The 16,932-nt window shown below is 53.6% G+C and overlaps 3 protein-coding genes across 4 annotated transcripts; 2 read left to right on the top strand and 1 right to left on the bottom strand.

Moving 5' to 3' along the window:
* The first annotated feature begins 2,826 nt into the window (after positions 1-2,826).
* On the top strand, positions 2,827-3,879 carry BOLA3 (bolA family member 3). 2 transcript variants are annotated; one of them, XM_048928126.1, is made up of 4 exons: positions 2,827-2,907; positions 3,060-3,183; positions 3,579-3,667; positions 3,778-3,879. In XM_048928126.1, the coding sequence occupies exons 1-4, from the start codon at positions 2,875-2,877 to the stop codon at positions 3,841-3,843; spliced, it is 312 nt and encodes a 103-aa protein (XP_048784083.1). In that variant the 5' UTR covers positions 2,827-2,874; the 3' UTR covers positions 3,844-3,879. The 2 variants fall into 2 exon arrangements, with proteins under 2 accessions (XP_048784083.1, XP_048784082.1); XM_048928125.1 differs by having other exon boundaries at positions 2,829-2,907; positions 3,027-3,183.
* Positions 3,880-4,078: 199 nt separating this feature from the next.
* MOB1A (MOB kinase activator 1A) lies at positions 4,079-9,750 on the bottom strand. Its single transcript, XM_048928260.1, has 6 exons — positions 9,628-9,750; positions 7,569-7,735; positions 7,051-7,144; positions 5,691-5,824; positions 5,375-5,538; positions 4,079-4,836 (listed from the first exon to the last, which is right to left on the bottom strand). The coding sequence occupies exons 1-6, from the start codon at positions 9,639-9,641 to the stop codon at positions 4,759-4,761; spliced, it is 651 nt and encodes a 216-aa protein (XP_048784217.1). The 5' UTR covers positions 9,642-9,750; the 3' UTR covers positions 4,079-4,758.
* Positions 9,751-9,943: 193 nt separating this feature from the next.
* MTHFD2 (methylenetetrahydrofolate dehydrogenase (NADP+ dependent) 2, methenyltetrahydrofolate cyclohydrolase) lies at positions 9,944-16,903 on the top strand. The gene is made up of 8 exons (XM_048928019.1): positions 9,944-10,152; positions 11,388-11,572; positions 12,476-12,598; positions 13,055-13,207; positions 13,289-13,396; positions 13,832-13,924; positions 14,916-15,041; positions 15,809-16,903. Exons 1-8 carry the CDS (start codon positions 10,067-10,069, stop codon positions 15,946-15,948), a joined length of 1,014 nt encoding a protein of 337 aa, XP_048783976.1. The 5' UTR covers positions 9,944-10,066; the 3' UTR covers positions 15,949-16,903.
* Positions 16,904-16,932: the final 29 nt, after the last annotated feature.

The raw sequence follows: 16,932 nt of genomic DNA, 5'->3' as shown, positions 1-16,932 counted from the left end.
GGGAAGCGGGGGAGGTCTCCATGCTCACTGCAGTGTTCCCGGCCATGGTGGGTACCTCGGTGCTGGCCGGGGGCCGCTCCTCCTCTTGGCACTCTTGGGACGAGGCTCAGGAAGGAGAAGGAAACCAGAATCCCTGAGGTGCCTCAATTGCTAACTTTTCCTTTTAGTACTGGAATATGCTTTGTGGGCTCTTTAAGGCATATTTTTATTAAATGAAATCTTCTAATCAAAATGGTGCTATGGTGTTTTAACAAACTGTATCATGCTTCTGCCTGATTCCATCTTGCCGAGGTGCTACTAATGTATATACGAAACTAGAGAACCAAGAAAAAAAAATTAAAGCAATGATGTCGTTGAGAAGGAAGTTTACTTTTCCGGAGCGACAGCTCAAAGCGTGCCGGGAGCATCTTGTTCTTATGCAAACAGAAACCGGTGCCACGCTGAAGCGTTGTGGGCACCTTTGCTTTGCGGCAGCTTCGTTCCCCTCCAGGAACCAAGGGTGGGCAGACGCGGTGCTCAGATGTGCTCCTCAGCCCCAGCGTGTGGCCATGGTGCTCGGGCACGGTGCTCGGCCCCGCGCTGTGGACACGGTGCTTGCTTGTGGCGCTTGGTCGCGGTGCTCGGCCACTGTGCGTGGCCTCGGTGCTTGGCTGCGGTGCTCAGCCAGGTGTGTGAACACGGTGCTTGGTTGCGTGTTGGTGCCCAGCAGCGGTGCATGGACTCGGTGCTCAGCCGGGGGTGTGAGCGCGGTATTTGGTGCTCGGCGCTCAGCGGTGCTATGGATGCGGTGCTCGGCCGCCGTGTGTGTGAACGTGGTGCTTGGATGTGGTGCTCAGCCAGGGAGGGGAACGTGGTGCTCAGCTGTGGTGCTCAGAGCTGGTGCTCGCTCAGATGGTGCTCAGGCACCGAGCGCGGTGCTCAGACGATGTCCGCAGTCACGGTGCTTTGAACAAGGTTCATGGACACAGTGCTTGGGCGCAGTGCGTGGACGTGGTGCTCAGGAACAGTTGCTCAGGCGTGGTGCTCGCCCACCGTTCACCAACACTGTGCTTGGACGTGGTGCTCAGACGTGGGGTGTGGATGTGGTGCAGGGGCACGGCGCTCTCCCACCGGTGCTTGGTCCTGGGGTGCTTGGCACGACACGAGGACCTGATGCTCACCCCCCGAGCACGGCCGTGGTGCTTGGATCCAGTGCACCCAAACACGGTGCTGGCACCTCCTAGCCGCGGAGCTCCTTTCCCTCCCTGGAACAGTGGGCTTTGGCTGCGGGGAGCTGTGGCAGGGGATAGCTGGGCTTCACGCTTCTCGCATCTCTTCATTCCCTTTCCACCTCCCTGCTCTCCTTTCCATTTTTTTTGGGTTTCATTGGTGCTACTTCTTCCCTTTGGGTTCCCGTGAGCTGAGGGGGCAGCAGCCCCCCGTGCCCCAAACCAGGCAAATACCTCAACCCCACACCCCGCAGCGCCGCGGCAGAGAAGGCAGTGAAACCGGGGCGAATCTTTCCGAAATCAGGGATCCTTTCGCAGCGGTGTTAGTTCCTACTTTTATTTTTTTTCCTTTCATTGACCCTTTCCGCCCGGGCTTTTCCTCATTTTCGCATCCTTCAGGGATTACAAACTGCCGTAGTTTCAGCCTTGTTTTATTCTGGGAGCGTTTCGCCGGTGGGGTTTTGCACCGCGGCGCAGAGAATGGGAAGGAAAAGGAAACGAGTAGACGAAGCAAACAAGAAAAACGAAACAAAAACCAACGACAAATTAAAACGAAATAAAAAGCGCCATTTCTGTGGGGTTCAGCGCTCGGGATTCGATGGCAGGAGGGTTTGGGGTTGCGTTGCTGTGGGGTTTGGTGGGGTTCAGAGGACGGAGTGGAGGCGGCAGGGGGTCCCCCCAGGGACACACTTGAAGATTCCTTGGCCGGCTCGGGGCTGTGGTTACTTGAAATGAAGTTTTTTTGTTTTTTTGTTTTTTTTCCGGGGCGGATCGAGGAGCGGTAGATTTTTCCCATGTCTCAAGGCAATAGGATTAATGTGTATTAAACTGTAGATAACTCCTAGGACAGTAAATTTATGCCGATAATTTTATTTTGTATAATTTTCCCTTTTCTTTCTCCTCTTTTGTGTGTTTCTCGTTTCTTCAAACCCTTTTCCTCCCCCCACCTCCTCCCTTCAGTGTTTTGGTAAATTTATTTTTTAGGATGCCTAAAAATCGCAAGTATGGACCCCCCCCCCCCTCCCCCTTTTTCCTCCCCCATGATTTTTTTTTTAATTTGTATTTTATTCTAAGTTACACGCGGCCCACCCGGCTGCAAAATGTATTATTCCTGATATCTTTAAAATATTGTGGGTGTTTTAATAAATTTTATATTTATTTTTTGCACTCAAATCGGGGGCCGTTTTCTTTGGCTCTGCTTTCAGACGCGGGGGGGTTTGGGGGGGTTGGTTTGGGGCCCACGCTGCGGGGCGGTTCTTGGGATCGGGATGGGCTCTGCACAGTGGTTTTTTTGGGAGGGGTGAGGCAGGATGAGGCCCTCTGGGACGGATGGAGCAGGATGAGGCCCGGGGGGAAGCGGTGGGACGGGCGGCGCTGGAGGGGAGGTGAGGCCGCTGTGCGCTGTGGGGATTTGGGGGGGGGGGGGGGGGGGGGCGGTGTGCGTGGTGGGGGGGGGGGGGGGGGGGCGGTGTGCGTGGTGGGGGGGGGGGGGGGGGGCGGTGTGCGTGGTGGGGGGGGAAGGGGGGGGTGGGGTTGTTGTCCCCTACGCTTCTCTTGAGACTTCCGGGCCGGCAGGGGGCGCTGTGCCGCGGCGCGGCCTTATGACGTGGCGCTCGGAGATTGGCGGGCGGCGGTCATTTCTCTCCTCCTGCAGCTGGCGCGCCCGATGGCCGCGGCGGGGCTGCGGAGCCGCGGGCCGGTGAGTGAGCGACAGAGCCCGAGGCCTTCGTGCCTTCTGCGGCCCTTCCTCCCCGCTCCGGCGGCGTTGAGGCCCCGCGTGGGCACCGCTGCAATCCCCGTCCCCCAACCCCCCTTCAGCCCCCGGAGCGTTTCGCGTCTCTGTGCCCGCAGCTCCTCGTGCCGCGCGGCGCCTGGCGCGGTTTCTCCGCGGGGGCGGACGGGGAGGAGCGCGTGAGCCGCGTCCTGCGCGAGAAATTCCCCCGCGCCTCCGCCATCCGCGTGGTGGACATTTCCGGTAAGGAAAAGGCTTCTGCCCTCCCGAACGGCCGTGCTTGTCGTTGAGCGGCCTACAAACAGGAGGGGAGTCAACTCTTGGAAAGGGGAGATGACAGCAGGGCAAGGGGAAATGGTTTGAAGTTGAGGGAGGAGAGATTGAGGTTGGATGTCAGGGGGAAGTTCTGTGCTGTGAGAGCAGTGAGGGGCTGAACAGCTGCCCAGAGGCTGTCATGCCCTGTCCATCCCTGGAGGTGTTCAAGGCCAGGTTGGATGGGGCCCTGGGCAGCCTGGGCTGCTGTGAAATGTGGAGGTTGGTGGCCCTGCATGTGGCAGGGGGTTGGAGCTCCGTGATCCTTGAGGTCCCTTCCAGCCCTGGCTGTTCTGTGGCACTGAGTGGCGCCACGCTCCTTGCAGGCGGCTGCGGGGCCATGTATGAGATCCACATCGAATCGGAGGAGTTCCGGGAGAAGCGGACGGTGCAGCAGCACCAGATGGTGAATCAGGTGAGGGCACGCAGAGCTGGGCTGCACGGCCCTGAATGGGGAGCCCTGCTTTTCAAGGCACCCGCCTTTGTATTGCGGTGGGACTCGGCCCTTATGTTCATCTGTTGCAGGCGCTGAGCGAGGAGATCAAGAGCATGCATGGGCTGCGCATCTTCACCTCCGTGCCCAAATCCTGATGGAGCTGAGCGCTGCAGGAGGGGGTGTGAGGGGGGGGGGGGGCTGCAGGGGGTGACCTGCCCAATAAACGTGTAGCTGCATGAGGAGGCTCCTGGACCAGCACTGGGGGGGGTGGGGAGGGACAGTGCTGCTACAGCCCCCACCCAAGGGGAGCTCCGCAAAGAGAATAACGCACCGAGAGTGTAAGCAGGAGGGGGGCACACAGACATGACAGCCATTAGAAAGGAGAGCAGGAAGAAGAAACTTTATTGCCTTGCCAACATGGTCCCTGCCCCTCCCCCTGCCCTCCCCCCTCCCCCAGCTGGGGCAGAAAAGCTGCTCTGCACCCCAAGGGGCAGGCTCCCCTTGCCAGGCACTTTTTTTTTTCCCTCCCCCATCACTGTTGTCATGAGGGGAGCTTAAGGCTCTTGGCCAAAGTGCATCTAAATCCAAAAAAAGCACTTCCAAAAATAAGCTGTGCCTCTGCTGCCCTTCCCCCATGGGAAGCACGGGCTGGACGCAGCCCCAGGACGGCCACGTGGGATCTGAGGAAAGCTTTGCTCCAGCACTGAAAACAGCAGTGTGGCATTTTGGAACTTCGCCTGCACAAAACAAAACAACCCACTGCAAGCTGTGCGTCTGACTTCCCCACTGCAATTCTTGCCAGACTTGAGTATGTAGTTTAGAAAAAAAGTGGACAAAACAGTGCCAGGCATCACAGCTCAGCCACCAGTTACAAGGTAACGCAGGCTGCTGCAGCACAGTACAAGCACTGTTTTGCCAAAGGCCTGTGAGACCAAGTGAGGCAGCGCCAGCCAGCACATCATCCGGCTCCTTGGGGCTTGTATCGCTGAGGGTAAAGGGGAGAATGGCTGTGGACAAAGCAGAAAGGAGTGGCCACGACTGGAAGTTGAGCGGGTCCTCCCAGGGAAAGTTTATCTGTCTTTGGAACCCAGCTTCTCAATGAGTTCCTGCAGCGGAGCCAATTCCCGCCTGTCGATCAAGTTGAATTCCTGGCAGGAAAAAAGCAACAGCAGAACTGAACGCGCTGCTGAAAGAACCCCTAGGAAATAAAGCCCCAGGTCCAGCCAACAAGCATACAGCTGCAGCCACCTCAGCTGTTTCTCTAGAGAAATTCAAGCATTTCAGGCAAACTGAACTTAGTTGTGTGGCTGAGAAGTGCCAGTGCTCAGCGCAATGGGCTGCCACGCTGTCACAAGATACTGAAAAAATGGGCAAGGGGAGAAAAGCTGCTGTTGCCATCTCAGGAGTTACTGAATTATAACCCCTTCCCCTCTCAGATTCTCTTTGAAGTCTGGTGCTTTTGCTAATAAATAAAAGTAGATAGGGAAATTCAAGCATTTTCAGCCAGCCTGCATAAGTAAACCCCAAACAGTTCATGCATGGAGGGTAAGAGCTGAGCTACTTCCCCCACAGCACTGTTGCAGCCCTTCAGCAAGAAAGCAGGCTTGTAAATTCTAACTCCCCTTAAAAGCAAATGGGAACAAAAAACCCCGGTGGAGGCAGTTGAGCAGCTGTTGTGCACCTCACCTGCACAAAGAAGATAAAGTGCTTGAAGGAGGTGTTGAGGTGTGCCTCCTCCTGCAGCCGCATGACGGAGTCGAAGTGCTGGTGGTAAATGTGGGCATAGACACGGAAGAGTCGCTTCAGGATGGTCTTGGCCACAGACATGAAGTTCTTGGGAAAAGGGACACCTGAAAAGCATGGGCAAGCTTCAGTTGGGTCACAAGTGTTTATGAAACAACAAAACAAACCACCAAGACTTGAATACAATACTGAGACTTTCTGGTGGCACTGAGGCTTGGTGCTGGACACAAGGCACGCCATGCTGCACCACTGCAATTACCAATCTTTGAAGGGAAGAGGGTTTCGTCATCCAGCTGATCCTGAACCCACGTCATCAAGTAATCAATGTACTTTGGAGCTGAGCACTTAATTGGCTTCTTTATGTTGGTACCGTCTGCCCAGTGGTACTCATATCTGTAGGGTGAAAGAAAAAATACATTCCTTGGCCTAATGGGGAAAGAAGCAGCATCTTCAGGCCCTGTTCTGGCCACTGGGCCCCACAGCTTCCTCCTTATCGTGGCAAGGAATGACTTTGCAAAACAAATATTCTGTGTGGTGCTTTGCCTTGATGTCTGAGCTCCTCGAGCCCAGTGCAGCAGCTCGGGGTCACATCTCCATCCCAACAACTGCAGCAACAGCCACCAGGGTTCAACCCTCAAAAGTGACGTTCAGCTTCGCCACAACCTCCTGTGACACCAACTTAAAGTGAGACAAAAACTGGCTGAAGGGGAAGGGAGGGAGGCAACCCCCCACCTCCTGAGTTACTGCACGTATGGCCTTCAGCCACCAGCCAGGAATTCAGCTCTCCCTCAGAAGTGCCCCCAGCACATGGGGGACTTTCCAAAGACCATCCAGAGGCCCCACGTCAGCCTTCTGAAAACCACCCTCTCAAAGTGACGTGTGCTTATTGGTCTCACAGCTCCCCAGAACTGGGACAGACGTCAACCCCAAGCAGCAAGGAACTTCCTCAGCAATCTTTTGTACAATCCCTACAGAGAAGGGGAGAAAATGACGTTTCGGCTGTTGTTTCTCAACAAGCAACAAGTGAAAATGAAGAGTGCGCTTCAAACAGGAAGTCCTTACAGGAAGCGTCCCCACATATAGAAACAGGAACTTGCAATCTAAATGCTCCTGGTTAGAAAAGCAGGGCAGGATTCTACACAGCACTGTAAATACTGCTCCCCAGCCAGCCCCCGTGCCCCGCTTTGTTTTCTCCTTCCATGGTGCTTCAGCCTTCTCCTACAAATCCCCTGCTCTCTCCAGCAATCTGATCTCAGTGCCTGCTGGGTTCCTGCTCTCTCACGTCCTGCCCCATTAGCAGCTGTGGTTTTAGAACTGCATGCACTCAAAAACCACACAGTGGCCTCTCCGACTGAGACATGGCTAAATACTGACAGCAAGATCTGCCACTTCCATGTCAGGTTAAATCAATTTTCCTTCAAGTTAATCTGCTCCTGGTACCACACAGCCTCCCTAACAGCCCACAGGGCTTCAGACACAGGTGAGTGACTGCAGGAGCACAGTGCTGTACCCCATCCACATACATCCCATCCTCTTCAGCTTTTGGACACACGCTTCAGAAACCATCCAGCCATTTCCCCAGCACAAACTGCAGCTGTATGCCACCACAAACTTCTTACCTTGGTCCAGCAGACATGACTGGACAGCTTGCTTCTGTGCAAAACTCTGTGATGGTCCCATACAGCATATTGATTTGGTTGAAGAAATCCACCGCTGGAAAGGAAACACACCAAAATGATTCCAGTTGCAGCTCGTAAATAACTGCTTTAGGTTCCAGACACCTTAATTCCAAATGTCAGCCCTCAGGTCTTACACCCAGCTCCAAAAACAGCCATTCACAAATGTAATTGCCTTTACAAGTCTGAACTCAAGAAAATGCACTCAGAAACAACTGCATGTATTTGCTTCTCACTTTTTGCATATTTCCAGAGCACAGCACTGCTCTGACACTCAAATGGTCAGCATGTCCCAACTCTTACTGCCCTTTTATCCTTACTCATTTAAAGAGAATACAGCTGGAATAGGAATTTCATTTCGGGAGATTTTCTGTTTGCTTCTTTTAAGGATGAAAAGCAGAGATCTGTGTCCTTCCACTCCACCTCCACACACTGGTGGATCTCTGTCTCCCAGGACTTACTGTTCACTGCAATCCACTCATTAAGGTCCTCTCCCTCCGGCAGCATAACTGCTTGCCTGAGGTTGCCACTCCCAAGAGTGGCTTCTGCGTGTTTCAGGAGCTCATACTGATGGGAGCCTTCAGGAATATTCTTCTTGGGCTTGAATGTTTTCGAAGAACGACTCCCACTGAGAAAACAAAGAGAAACACTTCCAGTGAGCAGCAATCCCTTCTCAGAAGCATTTCCCTCCCGCTGCAGCATCGCCCATTGCTCTTTGCCACTTGGCAGGCCCAGCTGCGATGACACCAGACCTTTTTTCCTCCACCATCAGGGTAACAGACCTACATGTGAGCATTTCTGACAGCCACGTGCACGCTTCCCTTTTCCAATCACAAGGAGCATTTGGTGCAAAGGCTCAAAGACAGACCAGCAATGGCTGCATTCAGTCACACTGCAGACAAGCCAATGTAACTCCAATGAGGAACAAAACTACTGGCTGACTTAACAGGGCGAAGGCACGCTGTGTAGGAAACAACCTGCTCAGGATAGCAGCTTAACACACTCTAAAACACACATCTCTATTGCAGCTTTAACCCTCCCAGTCAACCAACAGTCATACAACTGCATTGTTCCACCACCCTGTAACAGGGCAAGCAGCGCTCAGAGGAATACCAGTGTCAGAGCTCATTATTGGCTTTATACCCACGCACAAAAACCAACGCTGCCAAGAGATGACGGCATTTTTATGCCTCCAAACCACAAAACATTAACTTTCGGACTCCCAATTCGCACAGCTCACAGCCACCACATTCTGTGCTGGCTCTGATGTGGGGTTGTGAGAGCCAAAGCACCGCTGGGGGTTACACGCATTTCCTGGCACTGCTGGCTTGCTGCCCACCTCCCCCCCCATTGCACACAGCCGGATGCGCTCAGCCTGCACACATCTGGCGTCAGCTTCCTGATGCAGTGCTGCAGCACAGCCCCATGGCTTTGCACACTGTTTATGTGCAGTGGGAATAAAAGATCCTTCGATCCAACTCGCTCTTCAGCCCAGCCACCGCCGCCTGCTGTACTGCAGGAGGGAGCAAAGGGCCCAGCACAGTGCTGATACTGGACAGAGGGTCCCAACACATCACTAACAACAGAATGAGGCTCCCCAGCCCCTTCTCACACCTCAAGACGTCGCTGCTCCTTCTGACATCTTTAAGGGCTAGAATTGCACGAGGGTTCACATCTCCCACACAGATACATAACAGCCCATCCATACAGCTGCTTACAGATGCACTCTTACAGTAGACAGCCAAACCAACGCCATTCCCACTGCAGCCAGGTCAAACCCACTTGCCCTGAGGGCACCATGCACACAGCTGGGCACACCACCCCCACCCGAGCCCCCGGCCCGTCCAGCTTTGAGCCCCACATCCACAGCACAAAGGCCTCCTCCTCGCCCTCCCCTCTGTCTCCCCCCTCAGCTCCCCAAGCCTGAAGGGATGAGGCCCCCAGAATCACAGAACGGCCAGGGTTGGAAGGGACTTCAAGGATCATGAAGCTCCAACCCCCTGCCACACGCAGGGCCACCAACCTCCACATTTCACACCAGCCCAGGCTGCCCAGGGCCCCATCCAACCTGGCCTTGAACACCTCCAGGGATGGATGGGGCATCACAGCCTCTGGGCAGCTGTTCCAGCACCTCACTGCTCTCACAGCACAGAACTTCCCCCTGACATCCAATCTCAATCTCTCCTCCCTCAACTTCAAACCATTTCCCCTTGTCCTGCTGTTATTTACCCCTCTCTTCCCCTCCAAAGCCTTCCCCCAGCACCGCCCCACAACAGATGAACCCCTCCAGCCCATCTGCACGTCCCCAGCTCTTCGTCCCCCCCAGCCCTACCCCCCTCCTCCCCCAGTCCCTCACCAGGCCCCACACGACGCCCTCAGGCCTCCCCTAACGGACCGAGCCCAGAAGGCCGCTCCTCTCCCCGCAACCCTCACGCACAGGGCCCCCCAAAGCCCTCATGGCCCGCACCCAGCTGTGCCGCGAGGCCTCTCCCCTCGGCACCACGACCCCCGCCCACTCACAAGAGGAAGCTCATGGCGGAGCGGCGCGGCCCGAGGCAGAGTGCCGCCGGCAGCCGCAGCTCCCGCCCCAGCCGCCAGTTCTCGCGAGAGGCGGATCACGGGGCGTGGCCTCAAGCGGCACTATCTCTATGGCAACAAGTGTAACCTCGCCCCGCCCTTTCCCGCCGCGGCCCCTCATGCTCGCCAGGCCCAGCCAATGGGCGCAGCTGTGCCCAATTACGGCGGGAAGCCCCGCCCCCTTCCCCAACTTACTCTCCCTTCCGCCCCGCCCTCTTCCTGTCTTCCGCCACTCACAGCCCAACCTCGCGTCGCTCGCCGTCTCGATTGGCTTCTGCTGCCAGCAGGGGGCGGATCCCGGATGCTATATAAACGGTCGGCGGCGCGGCGCGGCGCCTAATTGTAGTCGTGTGTTTTCTGTTCTCCTTGTCCCGCTGTCGCCATGGCAGCCGCTCTCTGCCCGCTCCGAGCCCTCGGCCAGACCGCGCTCCGGCCCCGCGCCCGCCGCCTGCACCTTAGCGCACCCAGGTAGGGCATGGCTCAGCCCGGCTTGCGGCACCGCTGCCATCGGAATGAATGGAGCGGACCCCCAGCGGCCGTACCGCGCGCTGCAGGCTGATGAAATCCCGCTGCCGCCTTGCGTGGGGCCGGGGGGGGTGAGAGGTGCGGGGGTCGGAACAGGAGCTGGGGTCAGAACAGGAGCTGGGGTCAGAAAACTGGTCTCCAAGGGATGCCTGACCGCTGAGCCGCCGCGGTGTGTCGTTGCGATGCGTTTTGCTCGCAGTTTGCTCCAGCGCCGGGGGCGGCACCGCTAACGGGGCTGCGGGGCAGCGGCTCCGTCCACTCTGAGATGGGGCAGAACGGCGGGGTTGAGCACCGGCCGGGGCCATACGGAAAGGGGGGCGGTGCTGCGGAGAAGTCCGCAGGTGAATCTGGCGGATGTGAAACCCTCCGGGAGAGATTCTGTGATAAGAACGGCGTTGAGATGTGAGCGATCGTCAGAACCCGAAGGGGGAGCGGACGGGAGCGGCTCCGTGCACACAGCGTGTCCAATTGCCTGGAATGCGTTGGCAGAACCTCTGCTACCGATTTAGACCAGAAATGCAGGCGAGGAGCTGCTGTGACACGTTTCAGATGGGCGGATGCCTTCCTCGGCTTCAGCTGAGCGTTGGGATTCTTCGATAGGATTGAAATCCTATATCCCCTATCAGGCTTTGTCACCCTGCAAAGATGGGCAAAGCAGTGAGGTTGGAGCTCAGACTGCGCTTGGAGGACTGACGCCTTTCTGGGATGCTGCTGGGGGATGGCTGTGCGCGGCAGCTGTGCCTCCTGCAGCCTCGAGATGGGCTGGAATTGTTCAGCACTTCCAGCAGTGCAAACTCCACTTACATGGGATGAGTTTTGCCTCGCAGAGCAAAGCTGCCGTGCTTTAGAAGGGGCAGGGAGACCGACTGCACCAAAGGGAAGCTGGCAGTGTGGCACATGTGCCAACAACACACACGTGGGCTCCTGAACTCACTGAGTGCTTCCTCAGGCTGCAGGAATTGCTCTGTTCCTCCTCTGGCAGTAGGGCTGCAGACTGGAATATATTACTTAACATAATGGGCACAAAAAGAAAACAGGTTTACAAATGAAGGCTTGTACTGAGCTCAGATGAAAGAACTGCGTTTCCCCCGTCTTGTCTCTGTTTGCTGTGCTGATGTTGCACAAAACTTGGATGTGTTGGCCCTAACACTGCTGTGGTGATACTTCTCATACTGCAGAGATGATGCTGTTGTGATTTCTGGAAGGAAGCTGGCCCGGCAGATCAGACAAGAAGCCCGGCATGAAGTTGAACAGTGGGTAGCAGCTGGGAACAAGAGACCTCACCTCAGCGTGGTTCTGGTTGGTGAAAATCCTGCAAGTCACTCCTATGTGCTGAACAAAACCAAAGCGGCTGCTGATGTGGGTAAGTCTTGTGCTCTGCTCTGAAAAACTGGAGCAGAAAAACTCAGACAACTGTTGCTTGTTGGCTTTTGCTGGGAGTCCTCTGCTGGATACTGCGGGAACTTTTAGGATGCATCCACCCAGCAGCTTTTTGCTGCATGAGCTTAGTGCAGAGTTTGCTCTGTCTGCGTTGGCTGCCTTCCTAGTAGCGCTGCGATGCTGTTAATAGGCACAGCTCACACGTGCATTATGCTGCTTGAAACCTCCAGGGCAGCGTCAGGCTCTGCAGCTTGGATTTGTGGCCTTGGTGGGCCGATGTAAAGCACCAGCAGGGCTTTGATTTGCCTTCTTTTAATAGCCTGTTCAAGATGTGTTCATCATTCAGCACAGTCATGTTGTGCTGTGACACTTTCGGTCTTGCAAGCTGAGATCCTACTTGGTTTCCCAAGTGTGCTTCTGGGGAAAATGTATTGAGAAAGATGTGGTTTAATTCCATGCACACAGTGGTTTAATTCCACACTGGATTCTGTGCTGCTAAAACCTTCTTTGGAGCTGAGATTTCACTCTGACATCCTTTTCCAGCTGAAGTGAAAAGGTCCACAGGAGGTACAATTGCATTTGCATCATAACATGTTTCTGTGTGGTTCCTCCAAGCCCTCTACACTCTTGGAGGATGTCTGCTTTCAACTGGTCTTTCCCAGGGATGGCTGCACAGACAGACAAATGGTCTTTAATCATGACTTGGAAGATGTGTGAAAGTCTGCAGCCTGGAAGGCAGCCACTGTTGTGTGAAGCATGCGATCCTTGATGTGCCCATATCAGATTCTGTGTAGAATTTAAACCAGGCAGCTCAAATTAGCATGGATCAGGGAAGCTGCTGTCCCACTTGTGTACGTGCCACTCTCTAATGCAGCACTTTGCACAGGAATCAGCAGTGAAACAATCCTCAAGCCAGCTTCAATTACTGAGGAGGAGCTACTGGATTTGATCAGCAAACTGAATAACGATGCCAACGTGGATGGCCTGTTAGTGCAGCTTCCTTTACCTGGTGAGTAGCTGGGTCTCAGTCTGCTTCATTTTTTGCATTAGGCTGTTATGAGTTTACATGCCAGAAGGAGTTGTAGCTCAGGAGTCCTCCTGTGACGTGACAAGTGGCACTGTGCCATGGTGCAAGCTTAAAGATAACACTGCTCCATCATACAGTGCCTGTAAGTTGCTGGGGGCAGTGGAAATCTGATCTTTGTTGGTGGTATCAGCTTCGTGCACCAGGAGCTCAAACTTGGCAGTAAAGCTGCAGCTGTCTAAAAATATCCGTGCTCCATTAGCAGCAGTGTAGTCCCCAAGTGGTCCCAGTCCCCTTCTGCTGGGAGCTGTTAGCCTTGAGCTTGCTGGAAGCTTGGAATAGCTTCAAACCCCCAAACTGTAATGATTCTGAGGGACTGGTGCAGCAAATCAGGTTTTTTGGCTGATGCTTTGCTTTTTTTCTTTTCTTTCTCTTTTCCAGAACACATTGATGAGCGGAAGATTTGCAATGCTGTGACTCCAGACAAAGATGTTGATGGCTTTCATGTGATAAACGTGGGGCGCATGTGCCTTGACCAGTACTCCATGCTGCCAGCCACCCCGTGGGGGGTGTGGGAGATCATAAAGAGAACAGGTGAGCTGCTGCAATATTTGGCTGCTGCTTGGTCCAGCTCCAGCTTGTATTTGTCTTAAGACTCTGTTTTGTCTATTTCAGGCATCCCAACGTTGGGGAAGAACGTGGTGGTGGCTGGCCGGTCGAAGAATGTGGGGATGCCCATTGCCATGTTGCTGCACACAGATGGCAGGCACGAGCGCCCAGGAGGTAGGAGCTTGTTGGTCTCTGTGTACCAGGCAGCTGTGGGAGGAAGCCCTCTACCTGTCCCGCAATCCTTGCTAGGCTCTTAAACCAGCCCCAGGCCTGCTCGTGTGCTGTGGTGGAGGCTGGGGAGTTAACTCTGCACACAGGCAATCAGAGCCTTCTTCAGTTAGTCGTTCTTCACCAGATCTGGGTTCTGTGCTACTAAAACCTTCTTTGGAGCTGAGATTTCAGTCTGACATCCCTTCCCAGCTGAAGTGAAAAGGTCCACAGGAGGTGCTGACTTTGTAGGCAGCTCCCAGTGGTTTGTCATCAAGCTCTTGTGTTTCTTTGTCATCAAGCTCTTGTGTTTCTGGTACTTTCCTGGGTGATCTTGAAGGTGGAGGGTTAGAGAAGTTGCCATGCATGTGAGTAAAATGCTTCATGTAACCCCTCTTGCAGGTGATGCCACAGTCACAATATCACACCGCTATACTCCCAAGGAGCAGCTGAAACAACACACGATCCGTGCTGACATCGTGGTAGCAGCAGCAGGTAAGAGTGAACTGCCAGCGCAGGTGATGTGAGCAGAGGCAGTGCAGGTTGTGTGCTGTTTCTGGTGGGAATCTCTCCTTGTAGGAAATAGGTCCTGTTGGTACGTGTCCCAAGGGCTCCATGCCAGAAGCAGCTGTGGCAGCATAGGAGAATCTGACACCCTTTTAACTGCTGCAGGCAAGGGTGGGCTGTTTAAAACAGGCAGTTAATCCTGTGATAAAGCCTAGACAGACTAATAGAACTATTTGTAGCTCTTGGAAATGCAAAATGACACCTGGCAGGAGGACTTGGTGTGCTAGCAAGCACCTGATCAGACCTAGAGAGCAGCTAACAGAGGCTGTTATACAGCCTGTGTTATAAGTACAGACATTCCGTGCTTATGGGGAGAGAAAAATACTGAGACAGCATCTACTTACAGGAGATGTTGAAAGTGCTGAAGGACTTCTTGCAGTACCTCTTCAGAGCACAAGAGGCCCCACATGTACGCGTGCTCTTCTCTGGGCAGTGCCCTTGGCGTGGGGATAGCTCATTAGCAGGAGAATTGAGCTGATTTGGGGTGTCCATGCCTGGCAACAGAAGCTTGGTGAGAGAGAAGTGTGGGTTAGAATAGAAATTGGGCATAAGGAGACATAAGGTACAGGTAGGATTAGAAGTGGTGTCGGTGGTGAAGGCAGCACTGTGTAACCATAGACATTAAGATTTCAAATTGGAGAGCACTTTGGCTGCAGCTTCTTTGCCAGACACCTTTCTGGAAGTGGATTCCAGTTCTTTTTATTCAGAGGTTATAAATAAATCACTCAAACCCCTGATTTCTGGGTGAGCTGAACATCCCAAGGAGTAGTTCTGGATTTGTCTGTGACAAACGCATTGGTGAGGCAGGAAAAAAGCCCAGGTGGGTCAAAACACACTGGGCTGTGCAGTGAGATGGGGGTGATGGGGGACAGGGAGCTGCTTAGCACCACTATGAGCTCATGGGTCTGTTCTGTTGCAGGTATTCCTAATCTGATCACAGCTGATATGATCAAAGAAGGAGCTGCAGTTATTGATGTGGGGATAACTAGAGTGCAGGATCCTATCACTGCCAAATCAAGGCTGGTTGGCGATGTGGATTTTGAAGGTAAAAAGGCTCTGACATCTCATACTTTGAGCATTAAACATCTAGCTGAGAAGTGGGGAGAGTCCTGGTTCACGCAGTGGAGCAGATCATACCAATCCTGAAGCTCTCTTTCTTTTGCATTCAGTTTTATACGAGTACAAGGGAGCAGCTTTCCTGTAATATGCCATAGGGACATATAGAGGAGACTGACTCTGAATCTAAGGCAGCTGGGGTGCTTTGCCTCTACTCCAGTTTATAACCCACACTCCTGCTTTTAAATTCTGCCCCCCAGGCAAACCAAAAGCATGCAGAGCTTCCCTTTTGGCTTGCTGTTTGCTGGCCTTGCTCACCACTTAGCTGCAGGCAGTGCCCAAGGAAGCCCCACATGTCCATGTGCCCAGCAAAATGTACTGGAACCTTCTGCAAGAAAGGGGGCAAACGCTCACTGTTACTTCATTGGAGCCCTTCTCAAGAGCATGCATCAGGCCTGAATCTGGTCTCATACTCAGTATGTGTTGCATAAATCTGGCTATTTAGACCTTGCTTTTTCCCCAGCGTGGGCTCTGATGTGAGCTTGGGGATGGTCAGAATGCGGTGTGCTCTGTGCTGCCCTGGCCAAAGGGGGCAAACATCTAAATTAAGAGACTAATATATATGTATTTTTTAACTAATAGTCATGAAGGAATTCAATAATATTAGGTTGGCTTATGGTTGCATGCTGACCAGCTGGCTTGATAAGCCCTACTGCACTTGACTTGCATGGTGAACTCTCTCTGTCCTTCCTGCAGGGGTGAAGAAGAAAGCCAGTTACATCACTCCTGTCCCTGGGGGAGTTGGGCCCATGACAGTTGCCATGCTGATGAAGAACACCATCATTGCTGCCAAAAAGCTGTTGAAACCCAAAGCACTGGAAGCCTTAACTGCTTAACACAGGACTCTCTTTTTAGCTCTGAAAACAACATTCCAAGATGACTCCTAGACAGGCCGATAGAAAATGCAATACTTTATTTATTGTACAGAGGTGGTATTTACTATTCTGAGGTCATAGGTATTTATTTGAAGCTGAAGCATATGCGGATTAGCTGTAATAAGGCATATGCACCTACACTCCTGGCCTTCTAGCACAGCTGCTTTTTAAACCAGCACTTCTCTAGAGGAGCCAGCCTTGCAGACTGTGTTGTTCTGGCAGGGACTGAGCAGCAGGGGAGACCCTCTGGGTGTGCAGAGCTTGCTGCAGTGTTAGCAGGCCTGGGGGCAGTGGAGCGGATTGTGCTCCACAGTGCAAAAAGAACGGCCTTCATGGTTCTGTTCTCACAGATGCTCAGTCAGCTCAGACTTTGCTCTGAAGCATTTAACTCTGTGATGGGTGTTCAGTTGGAGTTGAGCTCTTCTGTAGAAGCAGCGACTGGAACAAGCCGTGTTCTCAGCCTGGCTGGGGCTCTGGGCAGTGGTGGAGCTGATGTCCCATGTTCATATCGTGTGCAGCTAAGCTTTTTTGTTTGTTCCTGTTTGTATGGTGACTTTTAAAAACTTTTTCTTCAACCAAAGAACAATGGAGGACGGTTGGTGTGTCTGTATTGGGTACATGGGGAGCTTCCTGGACATGAAGGGAGGAAGGACTGAGTGGGGCCGACTCTGAATAAAGCAGGAATGGGGGTAGGGGAATGCTGCTTGATTCCTGGAATCGCTGCTCAGCAAGTTCTGTACTTCCCTGACAAGTTCCCACACTTGCACTGTGAGCTCCCTGTGCTCTCAGAGCAGGGATGGTTCAACCTTTCTCTGAGTTTGACCAAAATGCAACTGTGCTATGGCTCTGAACTGAGAAACAACAGCTGATAGTGGAAGAGCAAACAAAGTCCTAATAACTTTTTCTTTACAGTTGCCCTTACCTGTGGTCACAGATCCCTGGGAA

This window comes from Lagopus muta, chromosome 27 (genome assembly GCF_023343835.1).
Source record: "Lagopus muta isolate bLagMut1 chromosome 27, bLagMut1 primary, whole genome shotgun sequence".
Lineage (NCBI taxonomy): Eukaryota > Metazoa > Chordata > Aves > Galliformes > Phasianidae > Lagopus > Lagopus muta.
This window is presented reverse-complemented; position numbering and strand designations above follow the sequence as displayed.

Bases quoted from the DNA above. Each gene is read 5' to 3' on its own strand.
- BOLA3 (XM_048928125.1), top strand. From the start codon at position 2,875: ATGGCCGCGGCGGGGCTGCGGAGCCGCGGGCCG. The intron at 2,908-3,026 runs GTGAGTGAGCGA...ACCCCCCTTCAG, and splicing joins GGCTGCGGAGCCGCGGGCCG to CCCCCGGAGCGTTTCGCGTC. The intron at 3,184-3,578 runs GTAAGGAAAAGG...CGCTCCTTGCAG, and splicing joins CCGCGTGGTGGACATTTCCG to GCGGCTGCGGGGCCATGTAT.
- MOB1A (XM_048928260.1), bottom strand. The intron at 5,825-7,050 runs GTAAGAAGTTTG...TTCACCCTACAG, and splicing joins GTCATGTCTGCTGGACCAAG to ATATGAGTACCACTGGGCAG. The intron at 5,539-5,690 runs GTAATTGCAGTG...CATGCTTTTCAG, and splicing joins CCTCTTCCCTTCAAAGATTG to GTGTCCCTTTTCCCAAGAAC.
- MTHFD2 (XM_048928019.1), top strand. From the start codon at position 10,067: ATGGCAGCCGCTCTCTGCCCGCTCCGAGCCCTCGGCCAGACCGCGCTC. The intron at 10,153-11,387 runs GTAGGGCATGGC...CTCATACTGCAG, and splicing joins CTGCACCTTAGCGCACCCAG to AGATGATGCTGTTGTGATTT. The intron at 12,599-13,054 runs GTGAGTAGCTGG...TCTCTTTTCCAG, and splicing joins AGTGCAGCTTCCTTTACCTG to AACACATTGATGAGCGGAAG.